The sequence below is a fragment of the Leucopleurus acutus genome (genome assembly GCF_964270905.1).
Source record: "Leucopleurus acutus genome assembly, chromosome: X".
In the NCBI taxonomy this organism is placed as follows: Eukaryota; Metazoa; Chordata; class Mammalia; order Artiodactyla; family Delphinidae; genus Leucopleurus; species Leucopleurus acutus.
In genome coordinates this window covers 19,704,219-19,728,960 of record NC_139148.1, presented here as the reverse complement: position 1 = coordinate 19,728,960, position 24,742 = coordinate 19,704,219, and the positions used below count along the sequence as shown (strand labels likewise).

The 24,742-nt window shown below is 38.3% G+C and overlaps 1 protein-coding gene across 1 annotated transcript; it reads right to left on the bottom strand.

Annotated features, from left to right (window-relative positions):
- Window positions 1–210: 210 nt before the first annotated feature.
- Window positions 211–23,913, bottom strand: LOC309978335 (uncharacterized protein CXorf58; the record flags this gene model as incomplete). The annotated part of the gene is made up of 8 exons (XM_082864751.1): window positions 23,283–23,913; window positions 22,187–22,286; window positions 19,419–19,513; window positions 18,894–19,005; window positions 8,236–8,367; window positions 3,255–3,484; window positions 941–1,103; window positions 211–387 (listed from the first exon to the last, which is right to left on the bottom strand). The coding sequence occupies exons 1-8, from the start codon at window positions 23,438–23,440 to the stop codon at window positions 211–213; spliced, it is 1,167 nt and encodes a 388-aa protein (XP_082720877.1). The 5' UTR covers window positions 23,441–23,913.
- Between the last annotated feature and the right edge of the window lie 829 nt (window positions 23,914–24,742).

Here is a 24,742-nt window from a genome sequence, read left to right as displayed (position 1 = left end):
ATTTAATTTATTTAGATTAAAATTCTGTTAGTAAAAAATACTTGTACCTATGGTAATACTAAAAGGGCTTTAAAATCTGTCACACATTTGGTTAAGAGAGCATACTGAGTGCTTGTTTATGTTTTGTTTTCCTTTAACGCATATACTCATCATTTATAGACAGACAAGCAGGTTGTTGAATAACCTGGTTTTCTGTCAATTAGCTGTGCTTTAACATGATGGAGAATTATTAATATACAAGTCTTGACACCAGGCAAATAATTCCTTTTCCTCTTCTTCCAATTCGTCATCTGACATGAGCTCATTAACTTTTACAATGTCAAAGAATGGGGTGGAGAAGACCATCGTCTCGTTTTGCTTTGTACCCGGTGTGTCCATTTTCAGTTGCTAGGTAGAATTATAAATAAAAGCGAAAAGTGTTTTATATTTGGTTTTTACTATTTTATGTTTTTTATATTTGACTGTTCACACTTAGCCTCATCTCAAAAAAATATATAGCAGATTTTTTAAAAATTACAAAGTAAAACATGAATACATGTTCATTGTAAATATTCCTGCAATGTAGTATACTGAAGCCGACTTTCCACACTACAGGTCTTAATAAGTGTAAATAGAAATGACTTCCACTTTGAGAAAAGCACTATTAGCGATGTGCTGAATCAACAGTGCCAATATACAGAAACAATAGGGTTTTTGCCAACTCATGCTCATGTGGAGTCAAAATGGCTGGTATTTATCAGAATAGCTACTCATATTGTTTAAGAATGTTTAAAATATGCGTTACCAAGAGGAATGTAGCTTTATACTATCCAAGGTATATACCAAATGTATGTGTTTCATCCTTGAACTTGTAGATTAGGAAAATTCTACTTAAGGAAGTAGAATTACTTACAGTTTGAATATTGTCCAAAACAATGAATTCAGTACAAGTTAAACTTACAGTTCCCGCAGAAGCAATTTTTTCTTTAGCCATCTTATAAGCTTTTTTCATTTTTTCAACTTTCATTTGAGCTTGCTCGGATCGACGTCCCAGGTGTTTAATTTGACTTTGCTGTTGGTAGGGCCGATATAAAGGTTGAAGACTTGATAAGGATGAAGGGCACCTAGAAAATATTTGTAGTGTAGACAGAAAAATTGTACAAAATAAAATTTTAAATTTAAGCAAGTTCCAAATTTTATTAAAGCATCCTCTGGTAAATATATCCTAGACCTCAGTGCTTGGAGCAATACTGCACGTAAGTTTTTAGGCCAAAGTTATCATTTCTGCTTGAGTTACATAGCATAGTTCTTTGCCACTTATGAAGGTGTATAGATGATGTTTACAACAATGATAGTGAAAATTATAAAATGTTTTATCAATTTAAAATCAGTCTTCCGGGAAAATACCGTGTAGTAGCCATTTGAATCTTTTTAAAAGATATACTATATACTAACACCAAAAAGTATTAAATTTCATAATAGCTGAAACAGGTTGTTTTTATCAGTGTTGGGACCAGACACAGTTGGTGCCATGCTCATAGTCCCCTTGGGCCATAGCGCACACTGGCCTCACTTAGCCTGAGAGCTTTCTTATGAAAACAAGAGCTCTTGTGCAGGGAAAGGGCCCCAGAATTAATACCTCCCCTCCTAAGCTACCCTTAACCAGTGACTGATGGGTGTTGGTATAGAAATATCCCAACTCCCTTCCCCTCTGTGGGATAACTTGTGTTGTGTGTTCTACACTGGCCAGGACATTCCCAGGAGAGATTAAGCTCCAGTTACCCACAGTGACAACCTGCTTGCTAACATACACTGTTCTGGCTGCCTGCTCTTCCCTGTTTCACTTCTCTACTCCTCTCATCAGTGGTTCCTGGGATCACCTCCCAAATAAACTACTCATACTCAAATACTTACCTCAGGGTTTGCTTCTGAGAGATCCCAAACTTTGAACTGCCTTCAAAGGAGCCGTTAAGAAAGTATTTTTCCCTCTTCAGTTGATTTAGAATTTGGCTACTTATTTGGTTCTTTAAGTGACTCATTCTAGGATAATCAGTAGCATGAGTCTAAATAGCAGGGAGCCTACAGTTATATATGGTGGCAGAGAAAATTACATCATTTATTTGACCTTGGTGGTAACAGAGTTAAGTTCCATATTCAGTGCTTAGATGGATGAGTTAGAGAAAATCTATTTCATGATGACAGACTGCGCCCTACACTAGGCCATCTGTCTGGCAAATGTATAGCCTTGATCATAAAATAAATGGGCTAAATTATGTTATTGGGTCAGCACCCACTCATCTCTACTCCTGAAAAAAAAACAACCAGTGTGTTTGCCTGACAGTGGGTCACCAGTGTCTTTTCATGTACTAAAGGAGTATTTTTCATTTCAAATATGACTGTGTGAAAATAGACTACCAACAGGTCCTCTTCAGTCTTATTATCTCTTTCTTTTTCTTAAGAAAAAAAGCTTAATTTGTAAATAAGATGGGCTAGGTGACACTTGGTAATGGAAAGAAAAAAGGAAGATAACTGGTGCAGTCATAGTCTGTCCATGTTGTTTCAAATCATAATACAGTCTATTTTGCTACAACATGTTCTTTTATAATGTGAAATGGCGCACATGTTATTGGTAAAGAAGGGAATAATGTCACTGTAATTTATATGCAATTTATCCTCTGCAAAGGGAGCCAGAATATCAAGACTAGAATTATAACCTTCAGCAGAAAAGGAAAAAGTTCTCCTCTGTGCCGCATGGGCAAAGGGAGCCCTTTTGGCTGCATTCATGAAAACAAGAATGAGCACCGGCACCTAGGGCTCTCTCCGCAGAGAGGCACTCCCCCGCACACACACACGATCCACCCTTACTGCCCTCTTCCCTACTCCCTGCCTTGAGCGGTTCATGGTTCCTGGCAGGTCACACTGCCTCTCATGTCCACTTAAAAGGCCACCACATTGGCTCAGGGCTCCACTTCCATCTGCACTGTCTCGGTGCCCACTACCTGCTCTAATGAAAGAGCCGCCAGCATTTTCACTCTATTGTACATTTTTTATATTTGCTGTGGCGGCCTGTCTGGTGGTACAAGGTATCTTCCCAGGTACCAATTGTCCTTTTCGTTAGTGCTCTGTTTGCAAAGCTGCATAAGTCTTGAGCAATCTGCCCCAACCCCTTTTTCCCCATATGCTCTGTTATTATTTTTCATGAGCTATTTGGCAGAATGTGAACATTTCCAGAAATGCCCCTAGTATTGTAACCCCAGTGAAGGATCACTTTTTACCTAACTTGAGAAACAATCTGTAGCTGGTGCTGACGCATCTCTTCTGTTTTTGGTCTTTGTAATAGATACTTCATTTCTTTTTTTAGACGGTTTGAGATTATTCCAGACTCCGCATAATAAACTATGTCATACATTATCATTGTCCTAGGAATGTTTTCGAGATTTAATCTTCGCCAGTAGTTATTTCTGCCACCAGAAGATGCAGGGATCTTATCCAGAAGACTGGAATACTATATAGAAAAAATAACTAAGCATGATTGGCTGTGGTGTTCTCGAATGTTTTTGACACATTTCCCAAGGATCCACTCAAATATTACTTCATGCAAAAGCATTCCTTGATCCCATCTCTGAACTGTATTGGTATCTCACTTCTATGACTCTTATTACTGACTACTTGATGTTCTAGCTATCTGTGTATGTTTTAGCTCCCCTACTGTGACAAGGCAGGATCCTTGTCACACAGTATCATGCACATAGTACCACGGTCATTAAATATTTATTTAATGCATAAACACTAAATCTTTAAGGCAAATATAACTCAGATAAATTAAACTCAGGATGGGCCTGAAAATTGAAAATAGCTATGTGATCTACATACCTGGCAATACTTATTCATGACATGCTTGCATTGAAAGGACATTTGCACAAACCTTTTTAGAAATCATTAATTCACCTCTGGTGCTAAGTGGCAAATTTCACTATTTTCATTTGGAGTATTTGTAGAAATCCCACCTTTTTTTTTTTTTTTTTTGCAGTACGCAGGCCTATCATTGCTGTGGCCTCTCCTGCTGCAGAGCACAGGCTCCGGATGCACAGGCTCAGCGGCCATGGCTCACGGGCCCAGCCGCTCCGTGGCATGCGGGATCCTCCTGGACCAGGGCATAAACCCATGTCCCCTGTGTCGGCAGGCGGACTCTCAACCACTGCGCCACCAGGGAAGCCCTCTTTTTGTTTTTAATTTAAAATATCAAATTAGGAATTTAAAAATATAAATATATATAATCAATTCAACCTTATAAATGTTCATTTAAGAGATAGGAATAGGGCAGGAGGAGCTACAATCCTGGCATTTAGGGTATAACACACGTACACTCTCTCTCTCTCCCTCTTGTGCTCTCGCACTCACACACATACAGGCAGTGCTCCCTTTGTATCATTTAGGCATGCACGAATTTCAATCAATCACCACCATTTAGTCAAATAAGCTCAGTCCTTCAATAACACAGTTCAAATTTCAGTTACCACAGTAAAACTGAGTTAAATGCATAAAGTACAAACTCTGCTGCTAGCTCTTCAGTCCATAGATTACTACATAAATAACAGATGTGCATGGTGATAAATGACAAATCACGTCAATTCTTTCGAAGTGTGTCAGTGATTGGTCACTGTAGATCTGCTTTTTAGTTCACTCACAGACAGCAAAGTGTGTAATTGTGTTACCTCTTTGTCTCCCAGTGATAAACCCATATGATATTTTACAAATAAAGATAATCAAAAGAGGGAAAGGTCAGGGCTTCCCTGGTGGTGCAGTGGTTGAGAGTCCGCCTGCCCTGGTCCGGGAAGATCACACATGCCGCGGAGTGGCTGGGCCCGTGAGCCATGGCCGCTGAGCCTGCGCGTTCGGAGCCTGTGCTCCGCAACGGGAGAGGCCGCAACAGTGAGAGGCCCGCGTACCACAAAAAAAAAAAAAAAAAAGAGGGAAAGGTCAAACAAAGAAAGAAAAAGTGGTAAAGCTGGAAGTGAAATTCAAATCAAAGGTAAATAATTCTAGAAGAAATAGGTGACCATGGGGATGCTGACACTGCCATCATTCAAGACACGGCAGCGAGGCTGCTAGACGAATTTGGTGAAGGTGAACTTATCAACATAAATGGGGAAAATGGCACTGCTGAAAAGGGTAAAGTTTTCTCAGAGGAAGTAATGTTGGCAAAAAAGAAGTTTCATATTAAAGGAGCTCTGAAACATTTCATAACATTTAAAGTACAAAGGATAGGGAACTCCTTGGTGGTCCGATGGTTATGACTCGGTGCCCTTACTCCCAGGGCCCTGGGTTTGATCCCTGGTGAGGGAACTAAGATCCTGCAAGCTGCGTGGTGCGGCCAATAAAAGTACAGAGGATAAAATGTTGGCGGGTGATCCAAACTTAGAAAGGAGTATGACAATTTGCCAGGGCATGGAGAAGATGCTCACTCCTTATTGTAAATTATATGAGAACAAGAAGGTAAGCACTGATTAAACTACTCTTGATAAAACGATTTTTTTACAGATGTATTGAGATTCATGTCTCATATAATTCACCTATTTAAAGTATATAATTCAATAGTTTCTAGTATATTCACAGTTGATAAGCTTTTTACAAAGAAATAAAACATTTTAAATTCTGAATGTTTCTAATGTTTTAAATTATAGTGTACTAAATAAATGTTTTGCTTTTTTCCATTTTCCTATATATTTATAACAGAGTAAGAGAGTTTTTAATGTTTTGATAAGATTTTTTTTAAAGGCACGGAACAATCACGATTTTTCCCATTGATGATTAAGTTTGCTCTGCATGGTTTCAGCTTGCATGGTTTCAGCTTTTATGGCCCTGCACTACCATGCAAAGCGAGGACTGCCTGTATATTTTATTTCCCGATGGTGGAATGGTAAAATGGGTAAACATCTCAGAACTGTCTATGATCTGCTCTGCACCTATTAGCTAGCTATACGACCTTGAGTAAGTTTTTAAAAATCTCATTAAGCTCCATTTTCCTCATCTCTTGAAGGGTCACATAATTTACAAACTTGAAGATTAAAGGAGATAATATGCATTTAAAGAGCTAAAAACAATGCTGTGTCCATAAAGGGCTCAATAAATGTCAGCGATCATCAGATCTCTCTCTTCCAATATGTCTATCTGGGAACTTCTTTCTATGACACCAATCCTTGGCATAGGGACAATCTGGAAGTATGCCACCCATGTCCTTAGCAAAGATAGCTGACATCCCCAAGCTCTACTTATTTCCTGGTTCAGTCCCCAAATCTTCTAGGTTAAGGCTCTAAAAGAAAGATAACACAATTGGGAGTCTCTAAAGCACCGCATTAATTTCATGTTTCACATGCAAGCAACTGGGTGAACAGTTAAGGCCATATATTATTATTATTATTATGAGCTAGAATTTTGGGATCCCTTGTTTCTTTAGAACTTATAAAACAGGGGTAATAATAGTACCTGCTTCTTAGGGTTGTTATGAGAATAGAAGGAGTTATTACACCAGCATTTGCTATTATTACTATTCAGGTATCTAGTTTAAGTTCCCTGATTCAGCACTGCTGTCCGACCAGTTATACAAACCAGAAACCTAGAAGCCATGTTGGACACTTTCTTTTAGCTTACCTCTCTGTCCCCAAGGCCCACTGCTTTTATTCTCTAGTTATCTCTTGCATCTCCAGCCTCACAGCCCTAAACCAAGATACCACCATCTCTCCTAAAATATTGCAGGAACCTCCAAACTAGAAGGAGGCTCTTGCTGTCTTCTAATCCTTTATCTATAATACATTGCAGCCAGATGGGTCCCTTCACATATTAGATTAGGTCACCGCATTTCCCGAAACACTGCACCAGCTTCTCATTGCACACACAATCAAGGAAAAAAATAAACACCTTACTATGGTCAAAAGCCCTGCATCATGATCTCTTACCAGCCCTCTAGCCTGACTGCATACCACACCTTCCGTGCTCTCCCTTCTCCAGGCCCACAAACCTGCTTTCATGCCCTGCAGTTTGTCCTGCCACAGAGCCTTTGCCTGGGGTGCACCACCCGTTCAGCCGCAGACCGAGGCTGTGACACATTGTTGATTGCCTGCTTATCACCCATTTCCCTCTTCTCCCTTACTTATGGAGCCCTGATTTTTTTTTTCACATATGGAACAGACATATGCTCTGGGAAGGAAGGCCCCAGCACATGAACCATGATTGTTCTAAGTCAATCATGGGAAACGATCCCATTTCCCTTTACAGTGATTGGTTTAGGGGGAGCATGTGATCCAGTTCTGACCAATGGGACCTGAGAGGAAGTCTGTTGGGGGCTTCTGGGAAAGATTTTTCTTCTTGAGATTTAGAGAAAAAGATGCTGAGTCCTCTTCTTCCTGCCTTTGAATGTAGTTGAGAATGTGATAGTCATCTTGTTACTATGTGAAGGAAGCTGAGAGGACTGTAGTGAAGCTGACCAACAACCCTGATGTCCTTGAGCTGCGACACTAGCTATCCCAGGACGCACCTGTCCAGGGACTCCCTAACACGGGACAATGTCCTTTATTGTTTAAGCCTCTTGTGGTTGGGGATATTCTGTTCCTTGTAGCAGAAAGCATCGAAACAATAATAGACCCCTTCCTTACTAGGTCAAATCCCCGTCATGTACTCTTTTTAGCACCATGTATTTATTTTTGATTTTTTTATTGAGATAAAATTCACATAATATAAAATTTACCATTTTAAAGTATAAAATTCAGTGTTTTGTTTTTTTTTTTTTTTAGTAAATTCACAATATCTATCACTACTAATTCCAAAACGTTTCCATCACCCCTGGAAAAAACCCTACATTCCTTACCTATCACTCCCCAGACACAAAAGGCCACATACTATATGATTCCATTAATAGGAAACGTCCAGAACAGGCAAATTCAGAGAGACAGAAAGCAGATTAGTGGCTGATAGGGGCTGGAGTGACAGAGGAATGGGGAGTGACTGCTTAATGGATGTGAGGTTTCCTCCAGGGTGACGAAAAGGTTCTTAAACTAGATGGTAGTGATGTTTGCACAACACTGTGAAGGTACTTAATGCCACTGAATTGTACACTTTAAAATGATACATTTTATATTGTGTGTATTTCACCACAGTAAACTGATACATGATTCTTCCTGGAGGATAGGGTCACGAGGCTTATTTTGTTGTTTTCAATATCTAAATTGCAATATCTAAATCCAAATCTAAATTCCTTACTTGCATGTAATCTTTCAGGGTGACAATATCTATTTCATCAGTTATTTTGAACTTCTGGAAAAGACGTTCATCTTCCATAATTTGATGATAAAATTTCTTTTTCCCCATTATTTTACAAGCATCAACCACAGCCTATAAAGAGGAAAAAAATACTTTTAAAATAGTAGTATAATAGCAATAACTATCAGCACACACTTTACATATTTTTTGAGACAAATGCATCAAATATTGTTCCTTTCTTCTAGTAGCTTGCTATTCAATAAAAAGACTGTATTTACAAAGAAAAGATTATATAGATTTTTAAACCACTTAAAATTTGTTTCCATAACCGTATCTAAATAGTTTTAAAATGTAGCTAGAGGAGTAGCGGAGTCCACAGTCCTCAGAGGACATTATTTTCCTTTAAAAAACAAAACAAACCGCTAATGTATTCATGCTGTCAATGCAGAGAAAGCTTATCTGGTTATTAAACAGGTTGCCCTAGGAACCGCAATGAAAGGTACTGGGGCCAGCTCTCTTTTATGTGGCTGTTAATATCTCGCCCTCAAATGGAAACATGTACGTTTCAGAGGGCTGAGACCTCCCTCTCCTTTAGGCTTTTCTCAGTAGCAAAAGAGTAGCAAACAAAGGTTTTTTTTTTTCTCTCACAAATGTCAACATTTTCTACTCAAGGAAAGCATCTGAGAGGGCAGAGACAGAAGAGTCACAGAAAACATGGAGGCTCGAATCCAGTCTGGCTGTATTTGCACCATACCCCTCCACGTATACCTATCCTTGTGCTAAGAGCAATATACATAGACTGTGAATAGAGAATTAAGTGCTTCCCCACCCTCCTTCCCACTCCCCGTAAGTATGTGCTGACTATTCTAATACATATTTATATTACATATCTGTGCTTCTGGCCACAAAGGTTATGCTTATGTGAAGGGAGACTGGCGTAGATGAAAATTCAAGCATCATTTGATTCCAGATCAGTTTCTTTTTTCCTTTGTATCTCAGAATGTGATACTGTGAAAGTATGGGAACTCTGTGTTTTAATGCTGATATAAGACTATAGAATAGTGGTTGAGACAGGACTAAAACTCGGAACCTGTTTTTACTTAACACGCAAAATAATAGCAAGCCTTAATGTACTTCTTATTCCAATTCTCAGTTTTCTTATCCAGAATATTTCCTATTTATTTCTTTATTTAAATTCCAAAGCTTAGAACACAGACACATAGGGAAAGTGAAAGAAAATATTCAAATGGTTGTAGTTTGATTCCTAATGCACTAAATCGAACGGACAGAAACAGTTTACTAAAAATGTGATGGAACCTTCCTTTAGGCAGATCATTTTGGCTTTCCGTTTCATTAGTTTCTTTAAACACTATGCATCTAAAGAAAAGGCAGTATTGGCACATATCTCCATTATGCTTTCTTGCAATTTATTTCCTGTGGGTTCTAATTAACCATCCCCACAGTGACACTAAAGGTAAAAGCAAATAGTTGTACGCAGAACAGGTCTGAAAACCCTATAATTTCTGCCTTGCGAATTTCTTTAGATATAACTATATTTTACTAGCTCAAGTTACTTAGAAAAGGTATTTCTTGTCAGTTCCTAGTCTACTCCACTCAGCCACCACCACCAATCTCTCCAAGCCCCAGTTTCCTTATTCATACAGTGCCTCAGCTGTGTGGCTCAGATTTGTCAAGCCCATCTCAGTCTCTCAGCCAAAAAAACCCCATGCCTGGCAGCACAGGGCAGGCTTGTTGCCCACTTGTGACAGGGGTTTGAAAAAAGTTTGCCCTCCAGTGGTCAAGATGTTCTTTCTCAGACATTGGCCGTGTATGGCCAGATTCAGGAAAGTCCTTCTGGATAGGAAGGGATGGGAATAAAGAGCCCAGCCCCAGGAGAAAGGGAAGGGTGAAAACTAGGCAACGATTCCAGGTGAGCAGCCAATCAGACTAGGATTCAAGAGGAAGGTTCCATTCTTGGTGGGCGACTCAAAGGGTCAGAGGCGGGCATCTCTAAATTTGACTCCTCCCCTGATAGCCATCATCACTCCCCCACAGCTCTGCGGCTACCTGCTGGGCAAGATCTACAGTTAGGCTTGTCAAGCAGATATATGTAGAAGTGAAGTCTCAGTTCTGGCCCGGACGAGCCTCTCCAAGTTCCAGCTTCCACACAGGCAAAATGGGAATGACATGTACCTCATCAGAGTTATCAGGGGGCCATATAAGAGAATGTATTTACCAGGGTTCCTGACACAGAAGTAGTTAAGAGCATGGGCTCTGGAGTCAGGCTCACTGGGTCTTCATGTCAGTTCCTTCACTTTGTAGGTGTGAGACCTTAGGCAAGTTACTTAGTCTTTTTAAAATGAAGACAATAACAGAATCTACATTCTAGAGTTTATGAGAATTAAATGATAATGCACATTAAATGTTTAACATCATACTTGACAGTGCTCAATAAGGGCTGCTATTATTATTATTATTTTTTTGAGGTTAAAGACTTTATTTTATGCAAAAGGAATGTGCCTGTCAAAGAACTCCATCGTGGAACTTCACTGCATCCTCAGCCCCAGGTATCCAAACCCAGTTTTCCGTAAAAGCCAGGGCATCGCAAGGCCACCCGCCCACCATCCACAAAGGCGTCCAGCCCTCCTCCCAGCTGCCGTGTGGCCTCCACGGCCCAGCGCCAGGGTGGGCAGGGTCCCTCCATCACAGCCGGGGCGACTCCAAGAGCAGAATCCCCCAGCTCAGAGGAGTGGGAAGGGCTGCTATTATTAATAACGTTTTTCCTTTTTACATAAATGCCCAATCCTCAAAAAGAACAGGGATCTTCAATTTAAAATAACAATTACTGGATGATCATGTTTAAGAATTGTCAATTACCCAGAGGTGTCCAGGTCATGGGGCAGGGCACCTTTAGGACAGCGCTTGTCAGACTATATTGTGCCTAGGATCATCTGGGGGTCTGGTTAAAATGCATAGGCTAATTTAGTGGGTGTGAGGTGGGGCCTGACAGCCTGCATTTCTAATAAGCTCCAGGGGATGCCATTGCTGCAGGTCTGCAGACCACACTTTGTTTATTTTATTTTTTATTTATTAAAAAAAAATTTTTGTTTTAAATTTTTTTTATTTTTATCTTTGCAGACCACACTTTGAGTAGCAAGGCTTTAGGATATTCTAAATATAGTTGGTGGACTACAATAGTGACAACCCTCTTTAAATAAGCATAGCTCTGAAAATAGATCATCAAAGTAGGTAACTGAATTGAGATCTCTTTTTTATACACATGGCTATCCAATTGTTCTAGCACCATTTAAACTGCCTTCACACCTTTGATGAAAAGCAACTGATCATATATATGTGGGTCTATTTCTGAACTGTCTGTTCTATTTCATTGATCTACATGTTTGCCTTTTTGCCATCACTACACCGCTGGGATTACTATAGCGTTTTTTTTTTCTTTATATTTCCATTCAACTTTTATGTATTTTTTTCTTATTAGTCATCAATTTTATACACATTAGTGTATCCATGTCAATCCCAATCTCCCAATTCATCCCACCACCTCCACTCCCAGCCGCTTTGCCCCCTTGGTGTCCATATGTTTTTCTCTACTTCTGTGTCTCAATTTCTGCTCTGCAAACCGGTTCATCTGTACCATTTTCTAGGTTCCACATATATGCATTAATATACAATATTTGTTTTTCTCTTTCTGACTTATCTCACTCTGTATGACAGTCTCTAGATACATCCACGTCTCTACAAATGACCCAATTTAGTTCCTTTTTATGGCTGAGTAATATTCCATTGTATATATGTACCACATCTTTATCCATTCATCTGTCGATGGGCACTTAGGTTGCTTCCATGACCTGACTATTGTAAATAGTGCTGCAATGAGCACTGGGGTGCATGTGTCTTTTTGAATTATGGTATTCTATGGGTATATGCCCAGTAGTGGGATTGTTGGGTCATATGGTAATTCTGTTGTTAGTTTTTTAAGGAACCTCCATACTGTTCTCCATAGAGGCTGTATCAATGTACATTCCCACCAACAGTGCAAGAGGGTTCCCTTTTCTCCACACCCTCTCCAGCATTTATTGTTTCTAGATTTTCTGATGATGCCCATTCTAACTGGTGTGAGGTGATACCTCATTGTAGTTTTGATTTGCACTTCTCTAATAATTAGTGATGTTGAGCAGCTTTTCATGTGCTTCTTGGCCATCTGTATGTCTTCTTTGGAGAAATGTCTGTTTAGATCTTCTGCCCATTTTTGGATTGGGTTGTTTATTTTTATAAGACTGAGCTGCATGAGCTCTTTATATATTTTGGAGATTAATCCTTTGTCGGTTGATTCGTTTGCAAATATTTTCTCCCATTCTGAGGGTTGTCTTTTCGTCTTGTTTATGGTTTCCTTTGCTGTGCAAAAGATTTTAAGTTGCATTAGGTCCCATTTGTTTATTTTTGTTTTTATTTCCATTACTGTAGGAGGTGGATCAAAAAATATCTTGCTGTGATTTACGTCAAAGAGTGTTCTTCCTGTGTTTTCCTCTAAGAGTTTTATAGTGCCCGGTCTTACATTTAGGTCTCTAATCAATTTTGACTTTAGTGTATGGTGTTAGGGAGTGTTCTAATTTCATTCTTTTACATGTAGCTGTCCAGTTTTCCCAGCACCACTTATTGAAGAGGCTGCCTTTTCTCCATTGTATATTCTTGCCTCCTTTATCAAAGATAACGTGACCATCTGTGCGTGGGTTTATCTCTGGGCTTTCTATCCCGTTCCATTGATCTATATTTCTGTTTCTGTGCCAGTACAATATTGTCTTGATTACTGTAGCTTTGTAGTATAGTCTGAAGTCAGGGAGTCTGACTCCTCCAGCTCCATTTTTTTCCCTCAAGACTGCTTTGGCTATTTGGGGTCTTTTTTGTCTCCATACAAATTTTAAGATTCTTTGATCTAGTTCTGCAAAAAATGCCATTGGTAATTTGATAGGGATTGCATTGAATCTGTAGATTGCTTTGGTTAGTATAGCCATTTTCACAATATTGATTCTTCCAATCCAAGAACGTGGTATATATCTCTCCATCTGTTGGTATCATCTTTAATTTCTTTCATCAGTGTCATAGTTTTCGGCATACAGGTCTTTTGTCTCTCTAGGTAGGTTTATACCTAGGTATTTTATTCTTTTTGTTGCAATGGTAAATGGGAATGTTTTCTTAGTTTCACTTTCAGATTTTTCATCATTAGTGTATAGGAATGCAAGGGATTTCTGTGCATTAATTTTGTATCCTGCAACTTTACCAAATTCATTGATTAGCTCTAGTAGTTTTCTGGTGGCATCTTTAGGATTCTCTATGTACAGTACCATGTCATCTGCAAACAGTGACAGTTTTACTTCTTCTTTTCCAATTTGTATTCCGTTTATTTCTTTTTCTTCTCTGATTGCCGTGGCCAGGACTTCCAAAACTATGTTGAATAATAGTGGTGAGAGTGGACATCCTTGTCTTGTTCCTCATCTTAGAGGAAATGCCTTCAGTTTTTCACCATTGAGAATGATGTTTGCTGTGGGTTTGTTGTATATGGCCTTTATTATGTTGAGGTAGGTTCCCTCTATGTCAACTTTCTGGAGAGTTTTTGTCATAAATGGGTGTTGAATTTTGTCAAAAGCTTTCTCTGCATCTATTGAGATGATCATATGGTTTTTCTCCTTCAATTTGTTAATATGGTGTATCACATTGATTGATTTGCGTATATTGAAGAATCCTTGCATCCCTGGGATAAATCCCACTTGATCATGGTGTATGATCCTTTTAATGTGTTGTTGGATTCTGTTTGCTAGTATTTTGTTGAGGATATTTGCATCTATATTCATGAGTGATATTGGTCTGTAATTTTCCTTTTTGTAGTATCTTTGTCTGGTTTTGGTATCAGGGTGATGGTGGCCTCATAGAACGAGTTTGGGAGTGTTCCTTCCTCTGCAATTTTTTAGAAGAGTTTGAGAAGGATGGGTGTTACCTCTTCTCTAAATGTTTGATAGAATTCACCTGTGAAGCCAACTGGTCCTGGACTTTTGTTTGTTGGAAGATTTTTAATCACAGTTTCAATTTCATTACTTGTGATTGGTTGGTTCATATTTCCTATTTCTTCCTGGTTCAGTCTTGGAAGGTTATACCTGTGTAAGAATTTGTCCATTTCTTCCAGGTTGTCCATTTTATTGGCATACAGTTGCTTGTAGTAGTCTCTTAGGATGCTTTGTATCTCTGCGGTGTCTGTTGTAACTTCTCCTTTTTCATTTCTAATTTTATTGATTTGAGTCCTCTCCCTTTTTTTCTTGATGAGTCTGGCTAAAGGTTTATCAATTTTGTTTATCTTCTCAAAGAACCAGCTTTTAGTTTTATTGATCTTTGCTATTGTTTTCTTTGTTTCTATTTCATTTATTTCTGCTCTGATCGTTATGATTTCTTTCCTTCTGCTAACTTTGGGTTTTGTTTGTTCTTCTTTCTCTAGTTCCTTTAGGTGTAAGGTTAGATTGTTTATTTGAGATTTTTCTTGTTTCTTGAGGTAGGCTTGTATAGCTATAAACTTCCTTCTTAGAACTGCGTTTGCTGCATCCCATAGGTTTTGGATCGTTGTGTTTTCATTCTCATTTGTCTCTAGGTACTTTTTGATTTCCTCTTTGATTTCTTCAGTGATCTCTTGGTTATTTAGTAACATATTATTTAGCCTCCATGTGTTTGTGTGTTCTACGGTTTTTTTCCCTCTAATTGATTTCTAATCTCATAGCGTTTTGGTCAGAAAAGATGCTTGATATGATTTCAATTTTCTTAAATTTACTGAGGCTTGATTTGTGACCCAAGATGTGATCTATCCTGGGGAATGTTCCATGCACACTTGAGAAGAAAGTGTAATCTGCTCTTTTTGGATGGAATGTCCTATAAATATCAATTAAATCTATCTGGTCTATCGTGTCATTTAAAGCTGTGTTTCCTTATTAATTTTCATTTTGGATGATCTGTCCATTGGTGTGAGGTGTTAAAGCCCCCTACTGTTATTGTGTTACTGTCGATTTCCTGTTTTATAGCTGTTAGCAGTTGCCTTATGTATTGAGGTGTTCCTATGTTGGGTGCATATATATTTATAATTTTTATATCTTCTTCTTGGATTGATCCCTTGATCATTATGTAGTGTCCCTCCTTATCTCTTGTAGCAGTCTTTATTTTAAAGTCTATTTTACCTGATAGGAGTATTGCTACCCCAGCTTTCTTTTGATTTCCATTTGCATGGAATATCTTTTTCCAACCCTCACTTTCAGTCTGTATGTGTCCCTAGGTCTGAAGTGGGTCTCTTGTAGACAGCATATATATGGGTCTTGTTTTTGTATCCATTCAGCAAGGCTGTGTCTTTTGGTTGGAGTATTTAATCCATTCACCTTTAAGGTAATTATTTATATGTATGTTCCTATGACCATTTTCTTAATTGTTATGGGTTTGTTTTTGTAGGTCCTTTTCTTCTCTTGTGTTTCCCACTTAGAGAAGTTCCTTTAGCATTTGTTGTAGAGCTGGTTTGGTGGTGCTGAATTCTCTTAGCTTTTGCTTGTCTGTAAAGCTTTTGATTTCTCCATCGAATCTGAATGAGATCCTTGCCGGGTAGAGTAATCTTGGTTGTAGGTTCTTCCCTTTCATCACTTTAAGTATATCATGCCACTCCCTTCTGGCTTGTAGCGTTTCTGCTGAGAAATCAGCTGTTAACCTTATCGCAGTTCCCTTGTAAGTTATTTGTCGTTTTTCCCTTGCTGCTTTCAATAATTTTTCTTTGTCTTACTTTTTGCCCATTTGATTACTACGTGTCTCGGCGTGTTTCTCCTTGTGTTTATCCTGTATGGGACTCTCTGCACTTCCTGGACTTGGGTGGCTATTCCTTTTCCCATGTTAGGGAAGTTTTCAACTATAATCTCTTCAAATATTTCCTCGGGTCCTTTCTCTCTCTCTTCTCCTTCTGGGACCCCTATAATGCAAATGTTGTTGTGTTTAATGTTGTCCCAGAGGTCTCTTAGACTGTTTTCATTTCTTTTCATTCTTTTTTCTTTATTCTGTTCTGCAGCAGTGAATTCCACCATTCTGTCTTCCAGGTCACTTATCTGTTCTTCTGCCTCAGTTATTCTGCTATTGATTCCTTCTAGTGTAGTTTTCATTTCATTTATTGTATTGTTCATCTCTGGTTGTTTGTTCTTTAATTCTTCTAGATCTTTGTTAAACGTTTCTTGTATCTTCTCTATCTTTGCCTCCATTCTTTTTCGTAGGTCTTGAATCATCTTCACTATCATTATTCTGAATTCTTTTTCTGGAAGATTTCCTATCTCCATTTCATTTAGTTGTTTTTCTGAGGTTTTATCTTGTTCCTTCCTCTGGTGCATAGCCCTCTGCCTTTTCATCTTGTCTATCTTTCTGTGAATGTGGTTTTTGTTCCACAGGCTGCAGGATTGTAGTTCTTCTTGCTTCTGCTGTCTGCCCTCTACTATAGCATTTTAAGTCTTGGAATCAGGTAGTGTAAATAGTCTAATTTCGTTCTTCTTCTCCAAAGTTATTCAGGCTATTCTACATCCTTTCACTTGTTTTTGCTTTTGTGTGTGTGTGTGTGTGTGTGTGTGTGTGTGTGTGTGTGTGTTTGTAAATACATGAGAAATGCTGTTGGAAAATGAGAAGGAAATGAAACTAGAATTGGATATAAGAACGAGGGAAAAGATGGAACCAAAAAGAATTGGTGAAACTCCCCTCCTTCATAAATGAACTTAGATTAAACATCTGAATGGACTACAACTGACTTATTTCTTTCACATGGAGAAATAAATAAACTTAGTAAAGTTGTATCAGTTTGCTAAAGACACAGTGTCTACATTCAAAGAGCAAAAAAGTTGAGTGAACTTAAAGTGAGAAAATTTCCATTTCTACAGGCTTTCTATTAACTATGAATCCAAGAATTGCCAGAATTTGTTTTCAACCTGAACTAAAGGAAAAAGGAATCCTAACCTGTTCTCTCCAAGTTGGGTATGTTCTGATCATTTGTAACCCCTTATAATGTTTAGTGAAAAACTCAAACTGAATAGTATAATCACATTTTAAAAATAAGAATGAAAATATTTAAAATATATTTAAATAAAAATATATTTTTATGGAAAAATACGTGCAATAATATGTGTATTTTTATGGAAAAATATGAAGCATACACAATAAACTATTAACAGTGATCACCCAAGGTGAATGAAAGTTGCAGCACAAAGAAGAAAGGCATAAAGGCATATTTTCCTTTAAAAAAAAATCTCTGTGCTATTTCTTTTAACAGTTACTTTGTAATTAAAATAAAATTTAAGTTATTATACAGCATTTTAATGAATTATGATATATACACAGTGCTTTCCAGTCATGGCCTCTAAGGTTCTCATTTGCTCCAGCCTGGGCATAGCAGGGTCTGCCAGGAGCTGTCTTAGGAAAATTTCAGTTCCTAAAAAAGCCACATTATATAACCTCAGAAAAGCAACAGTTGATGAAATTTTATAGGGACAACTATAAGCTTATTCTGTAGATAAATGTGGCATGAATTTATCTCTGGAATGGAGAATAAACATCTACTTTCCCATTTGAAGTCATTCTATACAAATGAACAAATATTAATGTTTCTGAAATACCATATTCCACATGAAACCACTAGTCCTTTTGATACATTTCTGAAACCAAGCTAAATTTTCTCTGATATTGCCTGAGAAGACATAGAAAAGCAGTCTCTTTTCCTTTTCTAATATTCTTCAGAGAATATATGCTGCACATGCTGGATCTGGTCAGAAACTGCCAGGCTGTGTGGTCTTCTATCCTGAATACATGCCATTACTGATGATTTCAGGTGGGTCATACTTTTCATGTAAGATATTTCCAGAAGGCTACAAGAAAACAACCTTTGATATGTGGTTTATAAAAGGCTAAATATGAGAATGTACACATTTTCTCGACTATAGTCATATATAAGGGTCAAAGGAATAAAACCTATGCTGTAGATCCTCACTATTAAAAATGTGGTACATGGATCAGCAGCAGTGGCAGCTGCTGGGAGCTGGTAGAAATGCAGAATCTCAGGACCCGTCCCAGATTTACTGAATCAAAAACTGCATTTTAATAAGATCCTCAGGTGAGTCCTATGCTGTAGACACAATTATGATGAATATTTACGAAAGTTCAAAGTATGAGAACTCATGTAAAAAACAATAAACGTTTTAAAAGTTCCTTTTCAATACTCTAGCACACTTTTTCTAAACATGCTACCAGAATCAAAGAAACAATGATAAAATACCATTAAAACAAAATTGCATAAATGTTCTGCATAATTAAAAAGCCCTGACCAACAGGCCACTGTAATGCATTATTAGCAAACCAAAATTTTCATACAAAGAAAACTGATGGGTATATTTTAGGGCCTTATATAAGAAATTCATTCCAAATATTTTTTTAGCTAATAAACAGAGTCACTTTGAAACATGATGCTTAAAAAAATACTACCTGCTTGCTGGGCTGTTTAATGGTGAAATAACATAGTCTGTATACTTTGAATGCAATTCAGATACCACACAGATGTTAAAAAGCTAAATTAACACAAACTCTACATCATGAAACATCACCTCACTTGACGGCTTTAATAAATTTTTTCCACTGAAATACTTGTAACCAAGGCCTTCAGTATGAAGAAAAATTTTAAACACGATGAAAGGTGGAAATGTTTCGCCACTAAATCTGAAATAAAGACCAAAATTAGTCATTTGGCATCAGGTTTGGAGCTGTCACTTCTCCTCCTTGTACTTAAGATCATTCACATATTTTTTTGCATGCAGGGTAAAAGCTATACCAGAGCATAAAAAGAACTGGTCATGAAACGGATCACAGAGTATGAAAGAGCCACACTTTGGCATGTGTGCTCACAGTTATTCTCATATGTGTGTCAGACTGAACACATCATGAGAGATGAGAGCTACTTTCAAGGCAACATTTGGCCCAAGAGTCATGCCTCAGTTTCTTCACATAATAAATGTAAATAAGAACAACACATTTACTTTGTAATTACATATGAGGACTTAAGAAAATAAATTTCTAAGATTCCTTCACATTAACGAAGCACTGCTTGAAGTAAATCAGCATAAAAACATTACCTGAATCTAACTTTACACTTCAAGCAAGGATCTTTAACAAGCTCAGCCTCAAAAGGGCTCACTTTCTTCAAAATTTCACGTGTCACATGATGTTCCTGAAAGAGATGATGGTGCTATAAATGGAATGCGGTACCCTGCCCAGGCACAATCTATTGAAAATAACAGAGGGGGCATGGCAAAGTGACAGTACACCAGAAAAACGGAGCTGGAGGATTCAGGCTCCCTGACTTCAGGCTATATTACAAAGCTACAGTAATCAAGACAGTATGGTACTGGCACAAAAACAGAAATATAGATCAATAGAACAGGATAGAAAGCCCAGAGATAAACCCACGCACATATGGTCACCTTATCTTTGATAAAGGAGGCAAGAATATACAATGGAGAAAAGACAGCCTCTTCAATAAGTGGTGCTGGGAAAACTGGACAGCTACATGTAAAAGAATGAAATTAGAACACTCCCTAACACCATACACAGAAATAACCTCAAAATGGATTAAAGACCTAAATGTAAGGCCAGACACCATCAAACTCTTAGAGGAAAACATAGGCAGAACACTCTATGACATAAATCACAGTAAGATCCTTTTTGCCCCACTTCCTAGAGAGATGGAAATAAAACCAAAAATAAACAAATGGGACCTAATGAAACTTAAAAGCTTTTGCACAGCAAAGGAAACCATAAACAAGATGAAAAGACAACCCTCAGAATGGGAGAAAATATTTGCAAATGAAGCAACTGACAAAGGATTAATCTCCAAAATTTACAAGCAGCTCATGCAGCTCAATATCAAAAAAACAAACAATCCAATCCAAAAATGGGCAGAAGACCTAAATAGACATTTCTCCAAAGAAGATATACAGACTGCCAACAAACACATGAAAGAATGCTCAACATCATTAATCATTAGAGAAATGCAAATCAAAACTACAATGAGATATCATCTCACACCAGTCAGAATGGCCATCATCAAAAAATCTAGAAACAATAAATGCTGGAGAGGGTGTGGAGAAAAGGGAACCCTCTTGCACTGTTGGTGGGGTAAATTGATACAGCCACTATGGAAAACAGTATGGAGTTTCCTTAAAAAACTAAAAATAGAACTACCATACGACCCAGCAATCCCACTACTGGGCATATACCCTGAGAAAACCATAATTCAAAAAGAGTCATGTACCAAAATGTTCATTGCAGCTCTATTTACAATAGCCAGGACATGGAAGCAACCTAAATGTCCATCGACAGATGAATGGATAAAGAAGATGTGGCACATATATACAATGGAATATTACTCAGCCATAAAAAGGAACAAAATTGAGTTATTTGTAGTGAGGTGGATGGACCTAGAGTCTGTCATACAGAGTGAAGAAAGTCAGAAAGAGAAAAACAAATACCATATGCTAACACATATATATGGAATCTAAAAAAAAAAGAAAATGGTCATGAAGAACCTAGGGGCAAGATGGGAATAAAGACGCAGACCTACTAGAGAAAGGACTTGAGGACCCGGGGAGAGGGAAGGGTAAGCTGGGACAAAGTGAGAGTGGTAGTGTATATATGGACATATATACACTACCAAATGTAAAATAGCTAGCTAGTGGGAAGCAGTCGCATAGCACAGGGAGATCAGCTCGGTGCTTTGTGACCACCTAGAGGGGTGGGATAGGGAGGGTGGGAGGGAGGGAGATGCAAGAGGGAAAAAAATTTTTTTAATAAATAAATTTAAAAAATAAATAAAGCAGTGGGTCTGTGGGTCAGACGGTGAAAAAGTGTACACATTTTTCAGAGTTTATCATTTTTTTCAGAGCTGCTAAAATTCGCTTAATGTGACTATTACTAATTATAGATTACTGTAATCAGAGGTGATTTTATTAGGAGAATATTTAGTACTATATGAAAGAAGACTTAATACTCTGCCAGCGTTGCCAGAGTTGTTTGGGGAGTGGGGGGATGTGCACCTTTTTCTTCGTTTCTTTGTTTTTATTCAAATAGGACTATATTATTCATAATGTTCTGCACTTGCCTTCTCACTAATGAGATATTTTAGCTATTTTTCTATTGCAGATTCATATGCAAGGCTGCAAGCCTTAACAGTAGGAAAGCACCAACATTTATTTAACCAGTATCCTATCGATGGACATTATAGGGTTTACTTTCTTTGCTGTTACAAACAATACTGCAATGAAACTGTACATAGATTGTAGAATGGATTCCTACAAGTGAAATTGCTGGGTGGAAGGCAAAGGCACTTTTAATACAGAGATTTTTAGTGCTAGAAGATCACTGTCTCACATCTTCAAATAAGAAATAGATTTAAAAAAATCATATTGGTTTCAGAAAAAGACACAGTAGTTACCCATGTTAAAAGTAAATCCAGGGCTTCCCTGGTGGCACAGTGGTTGAGAGTCCGCCTGCTGATGCAGGGGATGCGGGTTCGTGCCCTGGTCTGGGAAGATCCCACATGCCGCAGAGCGGCTGGGCCCGTGAGCCATGGCCGCTGAGCCTGCGCGTCCGGAGCCTGTGCTCCGCAACGGGAGAGGCCACAACAGCAAGAGGCCCGTGTACCGCAAAAAAAAAAAAAAAGAAAGTAAATACAGAAATATTCATTTAGAGTCAACCAAAGAAGAAATCCCATAACCCCATGCAATATTATTAGATTCAAATAGACGGGATTTTAAAAGGTTATATATTCTTTCTTTATTTAACACACCTTTTACCTTGATAAGTAATTATATCTGTCAGAGCAAACAAAAAGCAAAATACATACCGCTGCACAAATTGTACACTTAAGGAGTTGAAACATTGATTTGTCAAGATGAGATAACCACACTCTCTGTATCCTGTGAGCTGAAATATCTTTATTATTTCTGAAAGGAATAAAAAGAGCCTAAGATTTGTGAAGTAGTTTTCATTTTCCTAAAATCTTGGGGAACTCTGGATTTATGCTTCCTCCTCTTGCATCTCCCCATCCTCCACCCTAAGACTGACCTAATGAGGAACATTTGGATGTGGTAATTAGAACTGGTCATCTGCCGAATCTAGTCAGAATGAGGATAAGAAATGCTTGAGAATATTTCCCTTGAGATTAAAAAAAATCCTGGCTAAAACTTTATCATCAAAAAAATGTGCTTTCTAAAAACATCCATGACCTAAAATGATTCCATTATAGTTCTTAAAAACACTGTCCAACTAGTTCAAGTGCTAAGAAAATAGAATGTAGAATAGTTGAAGTTACAGTAGGCCCAAATTTTCTTCTGGGACCGGATGACCATGCCCTAGAAAAAGAAATTCCCTTCTCTGATCTTTGTTTGAACCAGGCTCATCCCAGTTAGGTCAGAGCATTATTCTACTTTTGATCATGTCCCAGCCCTGGCAGATAATAGGGATCTCACTCTCCAAGAACTGCCCCCCCACCCCATCATTACCCCTCATAGGGCTACAAAGAGAGGTAGGTACTCCTGTATAATGCCACTGTTGACTGGCAAAGTGCAGACTACAAGATGTAGAGTAGAAAAGGCCTGAAGTATGGAAACAGACCCTTGAATACTAGCTGATGCCATTTATTAGCTGTTTAGCCCTCTGCAAATCAGTTACCTTGTTCCAGTTGCTACTTCCTCACTTATAAGATGTAATAACAAGACTGCATCGCAGGGTTGTGTCAGGATCAAAGAGATGTGTGTTAACATGCTTTGTCAATTATGAAATACTATAATTATAATTATTATTCAATTCACAAGTATTTTTAAAACACACAAAAAACCTCTAATTTACAAAACAAGAAGTGTTTGATGTTAGCTGGGTAAATACCATACGGAAACTGTCCAGTTGTGGAAGATGATACCAGGTGAAAAATGGCTACTTACTGTTGTTTTCCCTTTGTCTTTATAGCATTTGACCAATGTACTTTGTGATCTTTTCCCAAGCGTGGACTATCTGATTTGGGGACACCAGTAACTGATGTCTTTGGGGAATGACTCATTTTCCTCACAATGAAGTACTCTGAAATACATAAATTAAACATTTGAGGTCACAATCTATGTTATTACACTGTTTGGATGAGATTCAAGTGCCATTATGATTGTTGTGCTAATTCCAGAACCCCTGAAAAAGGAAGGTTTCATAGATCTCTTCTTTTTTTTTGAGTCACGAGTAACACTTTTTTTTTCTAACATCTTTATTGGAGTATAATTGCTTTACAATGGTGTGTTAGTTTCTGCTTTATAACAAAGTGAATCCGTTATACATACACATATGTCCCCATATCTCTTCCCTCTTGCGTCTCCCTCCCACCCTCCCTATCCCACCCCTCTAGGTGGTCACAAAGCACCGAGCTGATCTCCCTGTGCTATGCGGCTGCTTCCCACTAGCTAGCTATTTTACATTTGGTAGTGTATATATGTCCATACCACTCTCTCACTTCCTCCCAGCTTACCCTTCCCCCTCCCTGTGTCCTCAAGTCCATTCTCTATGTCCGCGTCTTTATTCCTAGATCTCTTAATGTTGCTTACATTCTTTGTGTACTACAAATATTATGAGGTATATGGGAGAGAAAAGTGGATCTATCCGTAGCCTTCTAACTTGTCTCCCTGTCTGCAGTCTCTTCCATCCTCCACACTGCAGCTGGAGTTAACTTTTCAGAGCAATAATCCAACCTTATCACTCTTCAACTTAAAATCTTTCAGGGACATCTCATTTCCTCCAAGCTAAAGTCCAGACTCCTTAGAATTGCGTTCAACTCTTTTCACAATCCAGTTCCATTCTTTCTCAAATCTCAAAATATCAACTTTTCACTAGCATTCCTCTCTATACTCTGTGAGAACAAGAACTTCTTGCCAAAATCAATGTTTTACGACTCTGTGCTGCTGATCATGCCATTTCCTCTACCTGGAATGACTTCCCTACCACCAGCAAACATCAATTCATCCTTCAAGACCCCAGCTAATTGATGCCTCTTCCCTGAAGTTTTCCACTATCTTTTTTCCAGAACTACTGACTACTGTCTCCAAGGTCCCATAATACTGTATATGTTTTTCTTTTACAGTACTTCTCGTATTGCATCATAATTTGGTTTCTTGGCTGCCACACCACAAGCTTGTTGAAGGCAGGAGGCATTTTGCTAACTATGGAATCCCCAGTGCCTATCAGAGTGGAGGGTTTTTACATGCTTTCCAAAAACTTTTCATCCTGGTTTTACCATGGAATAGCTGTGAGACTTTGGGCAAGTCCCTTAACCTTTCAGGAGCTCAGTTCCCTCCCTGGTAAAGTGAGAGGACGTGTAGTAAGTGATCTGATTTCATTTCTGATTTTCTATCCTTTGACACAT